This window comes from Callorhinus ursinus, unplaced genomic scaffold, assembly GCF_003265705.2.
Source record: "Callorhinus ursinus isolate GAN/ISIS: 27379988/994484 unplaced genomic scaffold, GSC_fseal_2.0 scaffold39, whole genome shotgun sequence".
Taxonomy (NCBI): domain Eukaryota; kingdom Metazoa; phylum Chordata; class Mammalia; order Carnivora; family Otariidae; genus Callorhinus; species Callorhinus ursinus.
In genome coordinates this window covers 8857977-8880144 of record NW_027397101.1, presented here as the reverse complement: position 1 = coordinate 8880144, position 22168 = coordinate 8857977, and the positions used below count along the sequence as shown (strand labels likewise).

At 35.7% G+C, this 22168-nt stretch overlaps 1 protein-coding gene across 7 annotated transcripts in view; it reads right to left on the bottom strand.

The window, feature by feature from the left end:
* Nucleotides 1–22168, bottom strand: part of KDM4C (lysine demethylase 4C) — a 586257-nt gene that overhangs the window by 146095 nt on the left and 417994 nt on the right. For 6 of the 7 annotated variants that reach the window (XM_073880748.1, XM_025887837.2, XM_025887836.2 and 3 more), the window contains 2 exons: nucleotides 9553–9608; nucleotides 7239–7347 (listed from right to left, as the gene is read on the bottom strand). In XM_073880748.1, coding sequence (XP_073736849.1) covers nucleotides 7239–7347; nucleotides 9553–9608 — 165 coding nt within the window. Of the gene's footprint in view, nucleotides 1–2233; nucleotides 3132–7238; nucleotides 7348–9552; nucleotides 9609–22168 lie in introns of those variants that run through there. The other variant, XM_073880751.1, reaches the window with a different exon arrangement.

The window sequence follows — 22168 nt, the reverse complement described above, 5'->3', positions numbered from 1 at the left end:
CAGAGGGGGAGACGAACCAGGAGAGATGATGGACTCTGAAAAACAAACTGAGGTTTCTGGAGGGGAGGAGGGTGGGTGGATGGGTTAGCCTGGTGATGGGTATTGAGGAGGGCACATTCTGCATGGAGCACTGGGTGTTATGAACAGCAATGAATCATGGAACAGTACACCAAAACAAATTATGTAATATATGGTGATTAACATAACAATAAAAAATTAAAAAATAAATAAAAAAATAAAATAAAATAAAAGGCATTACTAAATTGAGAAAACACGCCTAAAATATACCACAGTCATATATTAAATAACTTATTTTTGTGGATTTTTAAGAATGCCCTTTTCAGGGAAAAAAACCTAATTAATACTAAAATATTAGAACAACAAATAATAATGAATCCATTATTTTACAATAATGACTATACCTTTCAAAAACTATAACCTCTCTTCTGTCATTCACTGCTGACCAAGCAAAACCCTATAGATTGTTTAGCGCCATCTAGCAGCTTCCTCGGTTTGGCACGTGTTTGTTGGAATTGGCCCAGTCAATGTTGGAGTGAAGGGACTGATCCCATCTCTGGAACCCCAACCCCAGCTCACTAATTCAATTAAAAGATCTGTCAGTAATCACTACTCACACAGACAAGATAAAAAAAAAATGAACCATTCAGCAATACAAGCTAAAAAATAAGATTACTCTCTTAAATATTCTTGAATCATGAATTATGTGAAGTTCTACTTATCTAACTAATAATGTTTTAAAAATTAGTCCCCAGGAAAAATGAGTTCAAAACTAAAAATTTAAAGATTCCAATCAATTTCCTTTTGCCTCAGAGTTTTCTTTCAGCAGATAAAGAAAATCCATAGTAACAAGATAACATTTCATGCATTTACACATATTCTCCTATAGATGTCTACAGCCTTCAGAAAGTATATTATTTGTAGTCATGCCTATCTGACATTTTCCATTTTACTCAAAAGATTTTATGGTTTGGTATTACAGCAATATACAAATTTGACAGCTTGCAATAGGATCTAGTCCCTGTAGCAAATCATTCTGACAGTTAAGTACTATACAGCTACTAATATACATTTTTTTACACTAAACTTATTTAAAAATCTTACAAAGTTGATGATACAATGTATGTTGAAATTCTGAAGAACAGTCTTAATGATATAAATTTCATACTGAATTTTATAAATAATTGGACCCTACACACTACACAATTATTTCATTTGTAGTATAACTTATTCCTCCTTCGGTAGTTCACTTTATTAAGAGCAAATTTTTCCTCAACAGCATTTAAATAATAAAGTCACTCATCATGGTCAATGTTTAGTATTTTCTTATAATTCCTTTGTCTCTAAAAATAACTGAAGATGTGAATAAAACAGTACATGTGTTAACGTGGAACATAATGACGTTTTTTGATTGCCTTTACAATGCTACTTTTTTCTTTTAAAGTGATATAATATAATCAATTATGTCTTTATATTTCCCAAAATGCATTAACAGAGGCTCTGTCAAATATACCCGTGAGTCCTCTAGAAAGAAAGCAAAGCTGATCTCTAACATTGCTGTAACATTAACTAAACAGGGCTGAGTGTGATCTTACAGCATGTGAGGCAGTCCCCATCTCTATCTCTCAGTAATTCTATTTTTAGTATTCAACACATCTGATAACATAAGCCAGTTAGCAAGAGAACAAGTGCCTTATTCTAAGAAATAGGAAGCCTGGATGTATTTTTTCCCCTTGGTTCAACTTTTCAGCTGGAACACCACAGTGAAACCACTCTATTTTCAGAATTGACGTACCTTTCAAAACTATAATCTCTGGCTTTCAAGTTCACTATTATTTGCCTTCAGGTACAAATTTTAAAGTGTATAGAGGCTTCTAAGCAGAATAGTTGGTCTCAGCCAGATACTGAAAGGCTTGTAGCTCAGTCATCATTGCAGTGTAAATTCTTTTTTAAAATAATGTTCTTCACTCAGAGAACACTTGTGCCTGTGCTTGGTTCACTCATCAAATACACATCGGAGGTCACTAAAGGCCTGGGGGCAACTTCAGCTATTCTAAAATTCATTTCTCTCTCTATTTGGTTGCAAAAATAGGATTTCAAATGTAAAAATCTTAGGAATGTCTACACACATAGAAACCAAAGGCACAGTGCTATGCTACTGTAAGGATGGATGTGTGGTCAACAAACAACCGAGGTTTTTAATGCAATGATGGCAATCAAGATAAACATCATTTGCTTTGATACATGCAATTTAATGTTTAAATATTCTTAGAACATTTCTATTTGAGAACTTTCTCTCCAAACAGGAAAAAAATTTTAAACTAATGGCTGCATCGAAGGTCCGCTATGATTTCCCAAGATTTCTTAGAATCCACAAACCTGCCTTGCTGTTTTATTTATATCAATTCCACAGATATTTAATTAATTTAACCTTCAAGAAGTGATTGATATATGTAATAGACATTCATGGTAAGTATGTAACAAATAACAGAACTTCATGCTGTTTTACTCCTTTTGTTAGGTTCTTAAAATGTTCTTCCCTTAAATTTTAAAATCGAATTTGAAGATTTTTTGGTGATCTGCTTCCAAAAGATAACACTGATACTGAAGATTATTTCAGCAGATAATACTGCTGTCTTCTGTGTGATTCTACTATAAAAAGAATATATTGTTTGTCCTCTCTAAATTTCTGTCCTTAACTCTTCTTCCCGGTAATTTTTACCTATATTTTTTCCATTGTGAAAATTAAAAAAAAAAGACATTCTAACTTCATATGTGTTTTATCTCTATTTCCTTTTCTGGTATTCTCATCTTTGCCCAATTTTGCTCCTCTTCCAGAGATTCAATTATGACCATGGCTAACCAATTATATTAGTAGAGAAAACAAGATGGAAGGAATTGAGATAAGGAAATGACTGAGTAAATTCTAAAATCTGTATGACGTGGAGTCAGATGTTTTCTTTTTTGTCTTCAGGCATACCCATTGATGGCCTGTGACTTCAAACAAACGGCTAGCCTGGCTATCCCTGAGCACACCAATCAAGTAGGGGTTGCAATGTCTTCAGCATCCTCCTCATCCTTTGTCCTACTAGGCAACAATGCTCTGATGTTCACTGGAGAGTGGAGAAGGTATTTAAAATTATCAACCACATAAAATGAAATACATTGTCTTGAAAAGAAATGTAGTGTCATCACTGCTGTCCATTTAATTATCTAATGAGCAGAGACCACACCTGTATGTTACCAAACAAGGTAGCTGGATGAGATAAAGGTTCTTCATAAAAGCACACACCATTTTAGTATCAACATAATCCACTGATGAGCACTGAAAAAGTTGTTTTCCATTTGCTCTTTTTTAAAAAATGGTCATTATAAATAAGAGGGAAAATCTACTAAAGTAAACAAACCTTCTTATATGCTCTGCAAAAAAAAAAAAAAAAATCTTCCTACACAAATCATTGTACAGAGAGGTATTTCAAAAGCTGCAAGTTGAACCAATGAATAAACAAAAAACTAACAATAGTATTACCAAAACATTCGAATACTTCTGCATAAATTCCACTATTCCATGTTCTAGAAAGACTAATAATAATGATCACTTTTTTTTAAATATACAGCTTTCATACTTCAGAAGACATTTTAAACTTATGTTTGCCATCAGCTGTTCTTTAAGCCTCTTGCAGTTACTGGCTGTTAACTAGTGTTGCTTCTTACTTATACAGAAAAACACTAACTTGCCCCAAGGGAAAGCTGTTCTTTTCATATGGCTAAATGAAAACTGAACTAAAAAACTGCCCTCTGGAATTCAGCACTTTGAATGCATAGCCAGTAGCATTTTCCCTTTCCTGGTGCCATCTCTGTCTCTCCATTTCTCCGTCTCTCCGCCTCTCCCTCTCTCTCTCTCTCTCTCTCGCTCTCTCTCTCTCTCTCTCTCTCACACACACACACACACACACACACACACACACACACACCCCAACACATACACCCCTCTACAAATGTGGGCAGGACTCCGATTAGGCACTTGTTAAGGAGGTGATTTAAGGGCAATGGGATGGAAAACTGGTACAGCAGCACCACCTAGTGGAAACTGGGGAGACGCTCAGAGTCCCCCTTGCTGCTGTTCCATGGGTCAGTGCTTCCTTTGGAGCAGCTTACAGAGACTTGTGCATAAGCTTACCACCACAACTTTTAAAGAGGAAACCATAAAAAGGCAGAAGCCATTGGTATTATGTGATCCAACCCTCCAGCCACAATAATTTTAAGTCAGAAGCAGAAATAATAAATAACAATTTGCTGCCTTTTATTCCATAAATATTTACTCAAAATTACCATGTGCACACACACATACACATCACTTGATTACTATTCAAAGTTGTTCAATTTTTGTAAGAATAATTAATGTTAATATTAATGTTATAAGTGTTAAAATAATCAGATTATATAATAATTATACAGTAGTAAATATACATATATGTTGCCGAATTTCATTACTTGGTTGACAAATTCAATTTGCCAAAAAGAATTCTCTAGGATTGTTTTTAAAAACAATTAAAAATTTCTATTCTCTCAGTCTCCAGCTTACTTCTTTCAACCAAGATATTCTGTCTGAAAATGACAAAAGTTAAAATTTCCTCTTTATGTGTATGTCTTCCCTATAGACTAGTGGGTAGGTTCTCAAATGGGAATGATATTGCCTCCCAAAAGGTATCTAGCATTGCCTGTTTGGTCTGGGATGCTCCAATCTACAATGCACATGACAGTCACCCAGAACAAAAAATTGTCTAAAAGTTGAGAAAGCCCATCTAGACTGTAAGATGCTAAAAGACAGGAACAAATGTCTTATTTGAAAATGTACACCAAGTACCTGGCAAGGTAAGGTAATAATGGTTTGGTGAAATAAATTGATACTAACTTCTAACATTGGCCATGTACCAACAGATTACTTAAACTTTAAAATAAAAGAATGCTAATGTCAGGAAAGCAAACCCTCTGCACATATAGGGCAGAGCATCCCGTTCCCTGGAAGGGTATATCCCATGCCACACACAAGTGATCATGTGTAAATTTTGTTATTCAAAGCCAGCCCATCTGAGTCTGATCACTAAGTGAGAAAGACTGGTGCACAGATGCTATACAATGGGAGATTCACCACAGTGATGGTGCTTTCTTGACAATTCTTGATAAAAAAGTCATCTAGACTTTTGGTTGTTGCCCACTTTCAAACTGTAACAGAATTTTTGAGTGATATTTTTCCCCCAAAATGAAGTTTTTCCTTTTATTTTCCCACTTAACCACTGTGAGCATTTTGATAAGTACCACTTGATAAATACCAAGAAACTCTCTATGCATATAAAACTATTAAGAACAGAAAAAAATCTGATCTATAGCCTGCTAATTTCACCCAAATAAGTCAATAAACAGCTCTACACTGCCATTAGAAGTAGACTTTAGATGATCTTAAATTCAGTCAAAACTTATGCTTTTCAAGGTATCAATTGTTTAAGGATGTAAAACATTCTGTAAAGAGTATGTGATATACACAATCAAGGTGAGGCATAGCAATGAGAAGAAAACAGTAAGCTTTGGCACTTTAGATGTCGAATTTCTAAATATAACTTTCTGAATGGCACGGAAACGATCCCATGTTGTCCTTCCCTGCTGTTCCCTTAAAACCCCTTTGGGACTGGTGTGAGTAACAATAAATCAGCATTCATGTACTAGATTAGCCACAATATAGTTCCTTAAAGGAAAGTATCAAGAGCATTAAACTGGTAACAGAAGTCATCTTTCAGGATAGAGAAGCAAAGATGATTGTTAAATGCAGTGTTGGAATCTTTGCAAATACATACTACTTGTAAATTAGAGAAAAATTAAAATGTAAGACATTTGTTAATATTTGTCATGCTAAACATTAAATTCTTTAACATGTGATGAACTCAACATTTTTTAAAATATCCTACCCCATAGTCCTAATTCTGGCAAATGTTTTTTGCTTCTCATTGGAATGTGTGTAGTTTTTTTTTTAACTGGTGACCAAGATACAAGATTTCAAACTTTCCTATGGAAGTCCTGGAGCTGAAGAACTTTTTACACTCTTCTGAATCACTGTGAGCTTTGAAGGGCCATTTAAATGACCCATTTCATTCACAAAACTTCACATCCTGAGCATCCTGGTGCTACCACCCAACCTGCCAATGACAATCATCAGGTCCATAGAGGACCACATATTTTCTAGCAATGTGAAATTCTTGATGCATCTATAACAGAAAACAATAGTGTATACTTTCCCTTCTCTGAGAATGAAAGACTAGATTCTAAGTGCCTGTGACAGAGGTCTAGAGACAATATGCCCAGCTACCTGATGGCGAAGAGACAAGTTAATAGTTGGGTAGAAAGTTATAGCTACAGTGCCCAAAATATTCTGTAGTGGAAAGACCTCAAGTTAAAAATAAGAAGTACTGAAGAAATTCTAGAGAATTAAGTCCACATGTAAAACATACTACAGTATTTTAAAATTATGCAATGTAATGTTAGAGAAAATTATCATTAAATATGAAATTTAAGGGCCTAAAGTAATGCCTTCTTGGCTCACACTTTAACAGAACTCCAGTGTTGAGGAATGAAAGTCTATCCTTGGAATGAAAAATATTCTTAATAAGGAGAACGAGTAGGAAGATTTTTATGAAAGTTTCTAAACCAGTCAGAAGATAATCAGCCAAAGAGTCTGGCAAATTAAATGACTTGTATCTATTTATAAAGGAAAAAAATCCCTTGGCAATAATAAAAATTTTTCTATTTCCCTACAAATTTCTTAGTGAAGATGTAATGAAATCAGGTTAGGTGAATTTGCTAAGTGAAGACCAACCAAAGAGAGGCCAGAGAGAAAAACTAAACAATCTAAATAGAGATAGATAGTTCAGGTATATTACTAACAAACCTCATCAGACAGCCTATGGTTTGAAAATTCACACTAACCCAGAAAAAGTAGTATCCCTTTGCCTCATTTCAAACAGAACTGAGGAAGGTTATATCATACTTACAACATAATAAGAAGAGAATATGTACAAATAAGTAAATTTAGGCTAAAGGAAAAAAAGGGTAGAATAATGAAATGAAGCTAAGAGAAAAATTATCTTGAGAATGTGACATTAAAAGAAATATTCAGAATTTGAAATTAATGCTGATTTATGAGGTAAAAAAGAAGCTTTACCACTCACCAATTTTAACCTCTGTAAAGGTATTCTGCCTACATCTATCTGTGTCCTTTCTGGGACATTAGTGAATCGAACTTCTGGGACTGCAACAGCACACATGACATGGGCCCACCTACAGGAAAGGAGACATGAAACATGAAAATAAGTTCCCTAAACTTAAATATTGTATACTTCAGCTAGGCGGTAGCAATTCTCACAGAGAGTAAATACACAGACAAGAAAGAAAGCCAAAAGCCTAAATCCATCACAGACTCTGAATTTTAAACCTCTTGGGTGATACCTGGATAGATTCAGTACCACCCTGCCCACCACTGCAACATGAAGAATGGGGTGAAGACCAGAGACTTGATCCTATCAATATATGGTATTTTTCTACACTGGCTCTGCAAAATACTGAAATGTAGGTTTTCTATTTCACTTGGTACTGAAATATAACAGGTGTTTAATATACTTAAGCTAATTAATATGTGGCAAAAGATTAGTTCAATTAATAAAAGGTATGAATTGGGTATAGCGTATAATCTTTTTACATAATATAAGTGTCATGAAAACTAAAACAAATAGTAAAGTCTTCTAAAAGAATTAACACTGATTAAGTCTTTAATTAAATTGTTTCTCATTGCAATCCTACTATAACCAAAAGAACCCAGAGATAAGGAGGAAAAAAATTTAGCTGGCTCTCTCATTTCCTACTTAATGCCGAGTATCTCCTTTCAAATTCTAAATTACCCCAGAAAAATGACATCCCCCATTAACACTATTTAGTTTCTCATAAATGTCATGCCCCAAGTAAATATTAAGACTCTTAAGGCTTAAAGACATCTTGAAGGAATTATCATATCCATCAACCTATTTTTAAGTCAAAGAGTATGTCACTCAAACAACATAAGACTCCATCCTGCCTTTAAAGACCACGGGAAGAGAGGACAAGTATCAACCCCATCAGGGCATTCTTTCAAATCTAATAAATACTATAATCCTATAGTAAACACTATTTCTGTCCTAGCCCAAGCGTAGGAAGAGAAGTTCTTACCACTTTTGTCTGCACAGGAACCACCTAAAGCAATTCACAGTCTGCATGACCTATGTGATATCCTAGACCTAGCAACACTTTTTCGTATAAGTGCCAATCACATTAACTAAGACTGTGAAAGAGGAAGACCCAAAGTTAAGCAAAAATAAGTCTACTAGACTAAGCTTTATCAACACAGGAATGATAAATGTCTTCGCTCTTCCTTGTAAGCAATTTGAAACATGTGCACATGCACATAGTTATGTTAATTTGATCATTACATTATATACCAGGGGTCCCAACTCCAGTGCCCATAGGGCCAGGCAGGAGGTAAGCAAATACACTGGTAAATCATGGTAACCTGGGGGTCATCTGTCCCATTTAGGCTAGGTTTTCATCCCAACATATTATTGCTATACAGAGATGAACAATTATTTTTCAAGTATAGATAAAAATCTGGATTTTTGTATAAAATCTCTCAACTTTTAAAATTTGCATCAAATTTATAAAATGGTATGTCAGTCAACTAAAACATATTTTGGGGCTGGATTTGGCCCTTAAATGCCAACTTACGACCTCTGCTTCTATCATTTCTACATTTTCCTATTTCCAAAGGGATCTTTAATATGCTTTGGCCTCATTTTAAATACTAAAATTGGGTCATGAAAATAAAATTCATGCAAAAATATATTTCAACAACCACATTAAAAACCAGATTACCTTTCTTTTATGTTCACTTCTCTCTTTCAAGATTCTCTTCATATTCTCCAATTGTCCCCTTTAAATCTGAAAATCAATGTTTTTCTCCCTATGTTTCTATTTTAGTACATACACTCTCTTGTTAATTTGCTGGTTTTAAAAGTAAATTGTTTTGTTTTAATGTTATGACTATGACTGATTTTATTTATCTGAAGGTAACAGATTTCACTGTTTTCAGGCACATTGTTTTTATTAGACTAACAGGATTCATCACATTAAACACTAGGATTCCAATGGCACCTAGATGATATGGGCTGCCTTCACTTTAAAAACCGCCATCAGTAAAAGAGGGGTTATTCTTCACGGGTGTCAAAGACAAGGACAGAAGCAAGGCTTAGACCACCTTCAACCAGGAGAGGTGAACTGCTGTCAGTAATAGTCTCTGAAGACATGCGCAGAATCCCAACCTTAGATCTGGACAACAAAAGCTTTGGGACAATGTGTCCAATAATGAGAGGTAACACAGCAAACTATCCACCCAGAGGTTCAACACTCTAGAGAGCAGAAGGAAACAATAAAATTGAACACAATTAACACAATACTTACTTATTGTTCTTTGTTTCCTTAAGAGCACCCCCTCTCAAATTGCAGAGGCAGCACTCCTAGGAGGAAAAAAAAAAAAAAAACACAATTATCAGACTCATTTAACAGACATCATTACTATTTATCTAAATATTCCCATAAATTCTAATTTTGTATTTTAAAATTAAAACCATCAAGAACTTCATGAAGGCCTATCTCTGAGCAGTTTAAGAAAGGAAAGGAAAAAGAGGGGGGAAGTGAGAGTACACACAAAAATGTTCCTGAGATATTGAGGGGTTATCACCACCCTCCTGCCGTGTTCACTTGCCATCTCTAGGGGAAGTTGTGACACAGAGCACTTGGCAGCCTGGAGAGCATTTACTAGAATTCTAGGACAGAGAATACATATATGATTAGTTCCTTGTGCTCTGGGAATCCATTCGTGTGTACAGGATAGCTACAAAATAGAGTATTGGCAGGCTTTGTTCTGCAATAAGGATTAGCAGGAAGCTCTTCTTGAAAGATACTCTTCATAAAAATATCATTTGGGTCTTTCTGTGGGTGGGCAAATGGTGTTGGAAAAACTGTACTGATAAACCCAGGCTATCCACACCCAGAAAAAAAGCACCATGAAATGTTTTCCTTTCTTCTCCCCACATAAGTTTATAATTTGGGCACTTTTATATGTCTTAGATTGGCACAGACTGTTTCACTCCAAGATGACTGACTGACTCCCTTTACCACAAGTACAGATTTTATTTATTATTTCTCACTACAATCCTATGAAAAGTCCATGAGAAAACAGGACTAGAGAGCAATGCAATGCCTTTTGCTGACCTAGAATTTTTAAATTAAATATCTAAGTAATTTTTATTTTCAGCCTCAAGCACTGATAGATGTCCTCCCAATTTCTTGCATTAATACATTTTTTAAAATAACTGTAGGTTATTTTGCGGTTTTTCCCTTTATTAAAGAAATAAAAATTTCTTTATCTGTTCTCCAAGGTGATCTTCTTTAACTAAAGTTTTGCTTCACTTTACAGAGAATCCCTTTAACTTATCTACTATTAATAATGGGGTGTCAAACTCTATAGCTTTAATTTTTCGAGGAGAGCAATACCAAAGCAACTGAGGATAATCAATATACCTGCATAACTCCTAACAGGCAGCAAAAAAAGCAAACAACCAGAAATGTTCAATGGTTTTATGTTGTTTGGAAACACTGCACATCCATTTGAAATTTCCTGGGTTATTATTAAAGGTTAGAGTAGCAAAAGCTGCCCTGTGTATGTATATACATCTGAATCCATTATAAACCCAGATCAAGGAGATAACTCAATGGATTTTCTCTATAACAAAGCCAGATTCTAGAGTCCCTCGACATAATAGTTTTGATGAAGCACACAATGAAAGTAAAAGTTCAGTCCAAATATTAAAAATGAGAAATTTAGTAATTCAAGTTATTCAATAACATCCAAATTATTCAAAAACAATTTCATAAAACATTACTGATTTTAAGTATTTTCCCAGTAATTTAGCACACTTTCTACAGAGAGAGAGAGAAAATGAAAATAAAACACGAAGTAAAATATTTTCATTGACTATAAAAAGATGTCAGTATCGAAGTGAGAATGCAGCAGAGAACTGTGGATGGTGAGGAGCTCAGACACTAAGAGCATTAGATGCCTGATTAATGAAACTAGTAGTGAGAAAAAGCCTAAAGGGACAAGCTAGCAGAATTAAATACAGCAAAGCAGCATGGAAGCTGCCTGAAAGCACCTGAGGAGGATCATTAAAAGGTACACATGCTGCAGAGCACCACCACAATGAGAGGAAACGGTCCTCTCAAATAGAACATGTAGACTCAAGATTTTAAGGGAGGTTGAGAAGACTCCACTTGCCACAATATGAAATTGTTTTTTTCTGGGATTACCAGTGACCTCCATGGCACAAAATCTAATTGCTCATTCCAAGTCCCTGGCTCACCTGACCTGTAAGCGGCATTCAACATTGTTGATCATGCCTGACAGTTTCTACCTGAGGCTTCCATGTAACCTGATGTGCCCCTCACTGCCCTTCTTGATCTCTTTTTGATCCTCTGCTTCCTCTAACAGGAATCTCTTTCACATTCCTTAAACATGGTAGCTTTTGTAAGAGGCATTCGCTTCTCTATCCACAACTGCTTGCTGGGCATCTGATCCACTTCCCTGACTCTCAAAAGGCCAGTGAGTGACTCAAACATTAATTACCTGGTATGTCTGACTGACACTCAACAGGCACCTCAAACACACATGCACAGATGAAGTCATGTCTCCTCAAGCCTGTAGTCCCCCAGTGTTTGCTATCAGTGGCATCAAGCATCCTGTCTAGCTCAAGCTGGAGGACGTAATCTCCCTCATACTAGATCACATCTGTCACATCAGTTGATAACCCCAGCATCCCTCAGCAGACCTAAAATATGGCAACAGCCACCCCAGGTCAACCTAGAATCTACACGGATGGGTTTTAGTGCTTCTCAGTACTTAATGTGGTCCCAAAAGGCCAGGATCATCAGCCCTGGACCTTGTCCAGACTCACACTGTACTACTCTCCACGCATAGACACCCAGTGCCCCCAGACACCTCAGACACACCCTACACCATTCTTTATTACACTGAACACATCCTTGACATCTCAGCTTGAATGCTGATTCCTCAGAGAAGGCTCTCCTAATCCCCTGGACCAGTTACTTCTCACTCATTACTCTTTTTAATTATTTGTTGAATTCTTTTTGCTGTCATGAATAAACTGTAAGCTCGATGAGTGCCATGGAAATATTTGTCAGGTTACTCTTTCTTTATTATGATAGAGAATACATCTCCAGATGAATCTGTTACATAATGAGAAAGGGCAAAATAGGGCAGAGTGAAAATCTTGAAAACTCCAAAGGATTAAAAAATTGCAAAGATCATATTCATACAGGGACACTAAGGAAAGGAAGTTGCAGGCTCTGGTAACTTAACATGGAGTTAAGAAACAATGATTTGACATGGAGCTCTTTTTGCCATGATTTACTTAAAAAATCATACTTCTTAGAAAAAAACAAAAATATTCATTGCCAAGTAGTTACTTATATGATTTATATGATATATATGATATCAGGGTTTCTATTCAATTCACTCAATTTTGAAGAACTAAGTAGGAAAGAAAAAAGTCATGTCCAGTTATGTCACTGTTTTGAGTCACCATCCCTCACATGGTGCAAACTAGTTGATCTGTCACAAGCACAAACATGTCAACTTGTCAATTCATTCATTTGTAAATGAACTTGCACTAAATGCCTATGTTTATAACCCAATAAAAGGCAATATCATATAGGATACTTTTAAACATTTCTTTCCTTTCTTAAATAGTACCTTATTGTCAGGCAGCAAAATTGATTAATTCTAAAATTTAAAAGGTTAATCCTTACCTGAAAAGTAGCTCAAGTTTTCTTAAGAATCCATAAAATGCCTGATACGTGTAAAGGTTGATACCTACCAAATACACTAATTGTACTAATATTGCTCATCTTCTAATTCAGTGAAAGAATTGAATGAGAATATAGGGAGTGATAGAGTCCCCTCAGGACACTGATTTATTAAGTTGGTTATCAATAATAAATATTTTCTATTAGAAGAATAAAAGCTATATTAAAGGCCTAATTCGTTCTAAATACCCTGCCAGAAACCTCATATACTTTACCTCCCCTCCTTAACATGAACTTATTAGGTAATTTATATCCTACTTCATTTATGAGGAAACTAAGATTTAAGAGATTAGGTAACTTGTATAAAATCATCCAATCCAGGAGCCATCAAGCTTCATGGTCAGATATTTACTAATTTAGGCTTTGCACTACACAGTTGTTTCAACTAAACTCTGACATTGTAGGGCAACATGTAAACAAATGGGTGTAGCTGTATTCCAATAACAATGTTATTTACAAAAACAGGCGGTGAGCAAGATTTGGCCCACAGGCTATAGTTTTCCAACCCCTAGCCTATCAGCAAAAGGAGTAACTGAGGTTCAAGTTCAGGTCTGCCTGAGCACAAGTCCATACTCCTTTTCTCCAGCATCCTCTACCACTAAGTACAAACAAAGCAAGGCACAAGATTTCAAAGCAGAATGCCCAAATAAACAGGAAACTGTGCCTGCCCCAGGAAGCTCACACTTTAGGAGGGGAGAAGACCTGTGTATACTTAACCATACTATGAAGAAGAGAGTGATAAAGGGTATAACCAAGTCTCCATTTCTTCATTTCTATAAATGACTAAGAATTCATTTTTTAACGAATCCCCTCAAAGGAACCCATATCATTAAAAAATTGTGTTACAAGCAGCATGTATTATGTAACAATTTATATTCCTAGTTGTTTAATTCACCTAGCTAAAAAAACTCACTGGTATGAGATCATTAAATTGATCTCCACTTCTTCCTTCAAAGAATGATACCATTTTAGGCAAAAAGTAACATTTCACTTAGTCTGTGCAGTCTAACCTCAGGCTATATGAATCCAATTTAACTGACAGGAGCAACAGTAACACTAGAGAACCAGATTTTATCCTGATATTTAATGAAGTACAGATGGTCAGGGTTCAAAATCATGGTTCCGCCATTTACTAGTGGCATGACCCGCCTCAGATATCTTACCTGTAAAAGAGGGATAATACTATTTCCCTAAATGAGTTAATAAATGTAAAGCATTCCATAAACACAATACAAGAAGAACAGTGGTTAGATATGTGAAAGTTAATTGTGGTTCTAGACAACTTATGCCTAACATTGCCAGTGAATAATCTGGGTGTAGTGGTTTAGCAGAGAACAAAATAGAGATCTGTCAATAATTCTCCTGAGGTGTAGAAAGCAAGATGCAGACCTGCACAGAAAAGAAAACTCTCCAGGAACCCCAAATCCAGGCAGCTAGACTCTAGAGCAAGGAGAGATCTTCTATAGTTCTAAAAGCCGCCAACTTAGCTGTGAAAAGCAGACAGATGCTAGTTTCCACAGTGTTCAGAGAACAGGCACTGAAGAGAAAATCCTGATCCTGTCCTCAAAACATCTGAAACTAGAGTGGACTGAGTCAAATTAAAGCTGCAACAAAGCCCAGACCTAGCTCAACTACAAATCAGACTGACCTCACTCTTACTCTAGAAATCTAACAAACAAAGGGCCATGCCCTTTCTGAAAATAAGATTAACTTCATTTGCTAAAAGACAAAATATCCAGCACACAATTAAAAAAAAAGTGCAAGGTACACTAAAAAACAAGAAAATATGATTTATGATTAAGAAAGTTAAGAATCAATAAAATCAGACACAAAAATGAAGAAGAACTGGGATGATCAGATGGAGAGTTTAAAATTGCTATGTTCAAAATGCTAAAGGAGCTAATGAAAAAGATAACATGTGAAAAGATAGCAATATTTTAACAAAGTCATGGAAATTATTTAAAAAACAAATGTAAATGGTAGAAACGAAAAAATGTGACATCAATAATGTTGAATTCAATATATTTCAAAGCAGACTGGAATTGTGAGGGTAAAACTTCAATGACTTTAAAGACATGAATAGGAAATAGAAAGAATGAAAGAAGTTTTAAGAATGAAGAGAGATCTAAGGGAAAATAACCTGTTCAATTTCTGTATAATTGGAGTCTGAGAAGGAGAGGAAAGAGAGAGTGGATGAGAACAAACATTGGAAGAGAAAATGACAGAAAACTTTCCAAAAGCGGTGAAAAAAAAATGTCAACCCAGAGTGCCTGGGCGGCTCAGTTGGTTAAGCACCCAACTCTTGATTTCAGCTTAGGTCATGATCTCAGAGTTGTGAGATCAAGCCCCACATCAGGCTCTGCACTAAGCATGGAACCTGCTTAAGATTCTTTCTCTTCTTCGGCCCCTCCCCACTCACTTAAAAAAAAAAAAAGTCAACCCACAGATCCAAGATGCCCAGCAAACCCCAACAGATAAATACAAAGGAAACACACCTAAATACATAGTAGTCAAAATTGTGAAAACCAAATATAAAGAACACACTTAAAAGCAGAGAAAAAAAAACATTCAGTAAACAACTGTATGAATTACATCTGATATCTAACCAGAAACAAGTGGCAATGGAACATTATCTACCAAAATACTGAAAGAAAAAAGCTGGCAACCTGGAATTCATTTCCAAGGAAAATATCCTTTGAAAATGAAGATAAAATAAAAACAATCTCATAGAGACAAAAAATCTAAAAGAATAAAGGCAAATGATACCAGCCTGAACCATGGATGGGCAAAAAGGAATGAAGAACACCAAAAAACAGTAAATACATGGGTAAATTAAAAAATAAAATTTTTTGTATCTTCAAAACACATGCGTACAAAGAGAGAATGAGAGCAAGAGACAGAGAAGGAGACTATAAGTTTCCTAAAAGCCTTGACTGTTTCAAACAAAAATATCAATACTGTAGAGTAGAATGTACATAATGGTAAATATAAGATAAGACCATAAAGGGAAAGAGGTTTAATGAAATCACACTGTTGTAAGGTTCTTACATTGTTCATAAAGTAGGATGATATTGCTGGAAGGTGGGTCCACCATCTATCACAAAGGCCTCAAGAAGTTCCCAAATATTAAGTTCGAAGGAATATAAACTCACAATCAAAATGCAAAAAACATGCAAGAAAATATGATTCTATGAGCAGAAGAAACATAATGTAAAATTAGATACACAATTAATATATTAGGCACAAGATATAAAATAAGCCCTTCAATATGTTTTAAAATTAAATGTGGAAATTAGAAATATGAGACTATAAACAAATGACAAATCAGATTTTTAAGACCAACAATATAAAAATTCTACAACCAAAAAAAATAATGGAAATTGAAAACGTAAAAAATATATTAAATAGATCACTCTTGTTTTTTTATGTTATGTTAATCACCATACATTACATCATTAGTTCTTGATGTAGTGTTCCATGATTCATTGCTTGCATATAACACCCAGTGCTCCATTCAATACGTGCCCTCTTTAATACCATCACCAGGCTAACCCATGCCCCCACTCCCTCCCCTCTAGAACCCTCAATTTGTTTCTCAGAGTCCATAGTCTCTCATGGTTCATCTCCCCCTCTGATTTTCCCCCTTTATTTTCCCCTTCCTACTATCTTCTTTTTTTTTTTAACATATAATGTACTATTTGTTTCAGAGGTACAGGTTTGTAATTCAACAGCCTTGCACAATTCACAGCGCTCACCATAGCACATACCCTCCCCAATGTCTATCACCCAGCCACCCCATCCCTCCCAAGCCCCACCACTCCAGCAACCCTCAGTTTGTTTCCTGAGATTAAGAATTCCTCATATCAGTGAGGTCATTTGATACATGTCTTTCTCTGATTGACTTATTTCGCTCAGCATAATACTCTCCAGTTCCATCCACGTCATTGCAAATGGCAAGATCTCATTCCTTTTGATGGCTGAATAATATTCCATTGTATATATATATCACATCTTCTATATCCAGTCATCTGTCGATGGACATCTGGGCTCTTTCCATAGTTTGGCTATTGTGGACATTGCTGATATAAACATCGGGGTGCACATACCCCTTTGGATCCCTACATGTTATCTTTGGGGTAAATACCCAGTAGTGAAATTGCTGGGTCGTATGGTAGCTCTATTTTCAACTGTTTGAGGAACCTCCATACTGTTTTCCAGAGGGGTTGCACCAGCTTTCATTCCCACCAACAGTGTAAGAGGGTTCCCCTTTCTCCGCATCCCCGCCAACATCTGTCGTTTCCTGACTTGTTAATTTTAGCCCTTCTGACTGGTGTGAGGTGGTATCTCATTGAGGTTTGGATTTGGATTTCCCTGATGCCGAGCGATGTTGTGCACTTTTTCATGAGTCTGTTAGCCATTTGGATGTCTTTTTTGGAAAAATGTTCATGTCTTCTGCCCATTTCTTGGTTGGATCTTTTGTTCTTTGGGTGTTGAGTTTGATAAGTTCTTTATAGATTTTGGATACTAGCCCTTTATCTGATATGTCATTTGCAAATATCTTCTCCCAGTCTGTCGGTTTTCTCTTGGTTTTGTTGACTACTTCTTTTGCTGTGCAAAAGCTTTTTATCTTGATGAAATCCCAATAGTTCATTTTTGCCCTTGCTTTCCTTGCCTTTGGCGATGTTTCTAGGAAGAAGTTGCTGCGGCTGAGGTCGAAGAGGTTGCTGCCTGTGTTCTCCTTTAGGATTTTGATGGACTCCTGTCTCACATTGAGGTCTTTCAACCATTTGGAGTCTATTTTTGTGTGTGGTGTAAGGAAATGGTCCACTTTCATTCTTCTGCATGTGGCTGTACAATCTTCCCAACACCATTTGTTGAAGAGACTGTCTTTTTTCCATTGGACATACTTTCCTGCTTTGTCAAAGATTAGTTGACCATAGAGTTGAGGGTCCATTTCTGGGCTCTCTATTCTGTTCCATTGATCGATGTGTCTGTTTTGGTGCCAGTACCATACTGTCTTGATGATGACAGCTTTGTAATAGAGCTGGAAATCCAGAATTGTGATGCCGCTAGCTTTGCATTACTTTTTCAACATTCCTCTGGCTATTCGGGGTCTTTGCTTGTTCCATACAAATTTGAGGATTATTTGTTCCATTTCCTTGAAAAAAGCGGATGGTATTTTGATGGGGATTGCATTGAATGTGTAGATTGCTGTAGGTAGCATTGACATCACAATATTTGTTCTTCCAATCCATGAGCATGGAACGTTTTTCCATTTCTTTGTGTCTTCTTCAATTTCTTTCATGAATATTTTATAGTTTTCTGAGTACAGATCCTTTGACTCTTTGGTTAGATTTATTCCTAGGTATCTTATGGTTTTGGGTGCAATTGTAAATGGGATTGACTCCTTAATTTCTCTCTCTTCTGTCTGGTGTATAGGAATGCCACTGATTTCTGTGCATTGATTTTATATCCTGCCACTTTACTGAATTCCTGTATTAATTCTAGCAGGTTTGGGGTGGAGTCTTTTGGGTTTTCCACATAAAGTATCATATCATCTGCAAACAGTGAGAGTTTGACTTCTTTGCCAATTCGGATGCCTTTTATTTCTTTTTGTTGTCTGATTGCTGTGGCTAAATAGATCACTCTTAATTGAAGAGAGAATTAGAAAAAAAGAAAGAGGGGTCCCTGGGTGGCTCAGTCGGTTAAGCATCTGCCTTTGGCTCAGGTCATGATCCCAGGGCCCTGGAATCAAGCCCCACATGGGGCTTTTTTCCTCAGCAGGGATCCTGCATCTCTCTCTCTCTCCCTCTGCCCCTTCCCCCCTGCTTGCGCTCTCTCGCTCTCTCTCCTGTTCTAATAAATAAAATCTTTAAAGAAAAAAAACAAAGAGCTAAATAACCAAAAACTAATACCACAAACTATTCAATAATGTATTCAATGGAACACTGAAATGTGTGTGTGTGACAGAGCCAGAGTATATGTGTCTCTGAATCATAAAAATAAATTCCAATTGATTTATCGATCTAAACTCAAAAACAAAACACAACTATAAAAGTATTAAAATAAATTGTAGGCAAATATATTGATGGATTTAGGATAAATATGAATTCTTAATATAACATTTAAAAGATAAAAGGCATATTGGAAGGATAATAAATTTTTATTATATCAACATTTTAACATTCTGAAGGAGAAAATACTATATAAATTAACATAAGATGATAAGACAAGAAAATATTTCCAATATAAAACAAAGACTGCTATCCAGAAAGTATTTTTTTAAAACCCACACTTTTGAAAAATAGGCAGAAGATTGATTCAAAAACTCTTCATTGCCAATAAACACATGAAAGATACCTAACTTCAAGAATAAAGGGTGAAAAATGAAATAATGAGATGTAACTTTCACATTATTAAATCAAAAAACATATGGTCTTGGGGTATATGAGATGTTATGGTAGCTCTGGAGAGGAATCTGGCATTATCAATCAAAATTTTAAATGCACATGAAGTATGACTCAGCAATTCAATTTCTTAGAATATATCTTAGATAATTTATATCTGTGCAGAAGGAAGAATGTACAATCATCTCATTTCTGTTTATAACAGAGAAAACAGTTACCTCTGGGAGGAATAGGAATTCTCTGTTGCTTAGATTTTATTTGTTATGTCTGGATTTTTTAATAAGAATAGAGTCAAAATTGAAATTTAAAATAACAATGAAAAAGGTCTAGTAAATCCATAAATACTGAGTTACGAAGAATTAAACACTGTATTACTAAGTGAAAACACTACAGCCTGTTAAACTGTGATACCATTTGGGTCCCCCAGGAACAGTGAGCCATTACATTCGTGTATGTATAGAAAAGATCTGCAAGGACAACTGACTAAATAGTATCAGTAGTTTTCTGTAAAAGAGAGTTGAGAACTCAAGAGTGTTCAGAATGGGAGACTGTCTTAACAATGTTTAGTACTCTCATATTAAAAAAAGAAAACCCACAGACAATGAAATTAAACCTTTTTTATTAAATATGTGTAATTTAAAATTAATGTAACTGTGGAGGTTTAGCCTATTTTCTTAAATGAAAATTTTAAATGAGCACTATGATTTCTTCTAACGTCTTTCAGTGTATCAAAACTCCTTTCTAATCTAACCTCTAGAGACACCCAAATACAACAAAATAAATAAATAAAATTCAACAGTCAGGGCTCATTGCCAGCCTTATTTTATCTCATGTTTAATGAGCATGCCTTTTCCAAGAACAATAACACAGTGTAAAATGACTCACTATTATAAAGATTTAGATATATTGCTAGTGAACCAATGTCTCCCAAAACAAAACAAATATTAAAATGTCTGTCACAACATGATTATTCTCTAAGACAGCTCCTACTCCCATCTCCTAAGCACAGCTTTAAAGGAGCCCTTCTATTGTACTTACCGCCCTCACCCCCACCCAGGGCAGCTAAAAGCTGAATGAAAAAGTATAAATTAGATCATATATTGAACACTGTACCTTTCCTGCTTAGGTCCCTTTCCCTCACCTAATACCATTCACAAACTCCCCTTCTAGCATTACGAAGTATTTTTAAAATCTGGTTTCATAAAAAATCACCACTGCAATGAACAGCAAGTATACCAATTTACAAAATGGAATGATTTCTTTATGGCTTAGTTATTAAACCATGAAAAAGAGTGTTTATAATCAAAGTGCTGACACAACATTAACAACAATGGTGAGAAGGACATTGTTATAATACAGCTATTGCAGTTGTTCATTATTTGTGGTGGAGGGAAATCATGTTCCAATGGCTCTTCTATAAAACATCAGTTAAAGAAATGCCAATATCAACATTCTCAAGCTGCCTCATAAGAAGCTCTCATTTTAGCTGACATAGCCGAAGTGCCACTAAAGCCAATTTTCAGTGCTATAGAAAAATTATGAAATTGAAGTACCTCCCCACACCCTTATTTATCTGACATGTTCATAACAGAAATGCAAAACCATAAAATAGGGCTGTCTGACCTGGGAAAACAAAGAGTAATTAATCACATTAACAGAAAGCTAGCTTACAAAGTGCTGATCAACAAAACATGGAAGAACCATTTCTGGAGAGATGGCTCATTTATCAGGGCTGAGGAGAGAACAGGATCTCATATAAGGACAGGGCTGGCATGAATTCTGAGTGATTAGGAAACTGGATGACAGGATTCCTGCAGTCATCTTTTGAATGGAAATTCCACAGTTTCCAGCAAATTTCATACTAGCAAGTGAATTCTCCAATTTAAATGCCCACGTTGATTTTGTACTGTAAGTGAAAACACAACTCACTCAACAAATATCAGTTAATCATCATGTTCCAGGCACTGGACAACTGCAGTGAATGACAAAGATCTAGCCCTCAATGAAGTTACCTTCTTCTGGGACAGCAGACAAACTAAACCAGTAGATTATTTAGATGGTAGAAGATGTCAAGTACTATGGGAGTGGACCATGGAATAATCTAGGGAAAGTGATGCCAGCAGATTCTGGCCTTTTCTAATAGGAAAAGTGATTGGAAATTGAAGAGAAGGAATAACTGATAAGGCTTCAGAGGCCATGAAAAAAGGCAACAACTTTATTCTGACTGAGAAAGCAAGGCACTGTAAGGTTTGAGCACAGCAAGAACATAATCTGACCTACATTTTGACTGGATCATTCCAACGGCTGTGTTGACAGCAGATAATAAAGGTTCAAGAGCATAAGTAAAAAATGCTAAGCAAAATAAGTCAGCTGGAGAAGATAAATACCATATGATTTCACTCATATGTGGAATTTAAGAAACAAAACAAATGAACAAAGAAATAAAAAAGAGAGACAAGCCAAAAAACAGACTCTTAACTCTAGAGAACAAACCGATGGTGACCAGAGGGCAGGTGGGTGGGGGGATGGGGTGAATAGGTGATGGGGATGAAGGAGGGCACTTGACCCGATGAGCACTAATATACAGAACTGTTGAATCACTATATTGTACACCTGAAACTAATAGAACACTGTATGTTAATTATACTGGAATTGAAATAAAAAACTTAAAAAAAAAAAGGTAGAAACAAAAGAGATGGTAGGTTACTGCCAGAATCCAGGAAAGA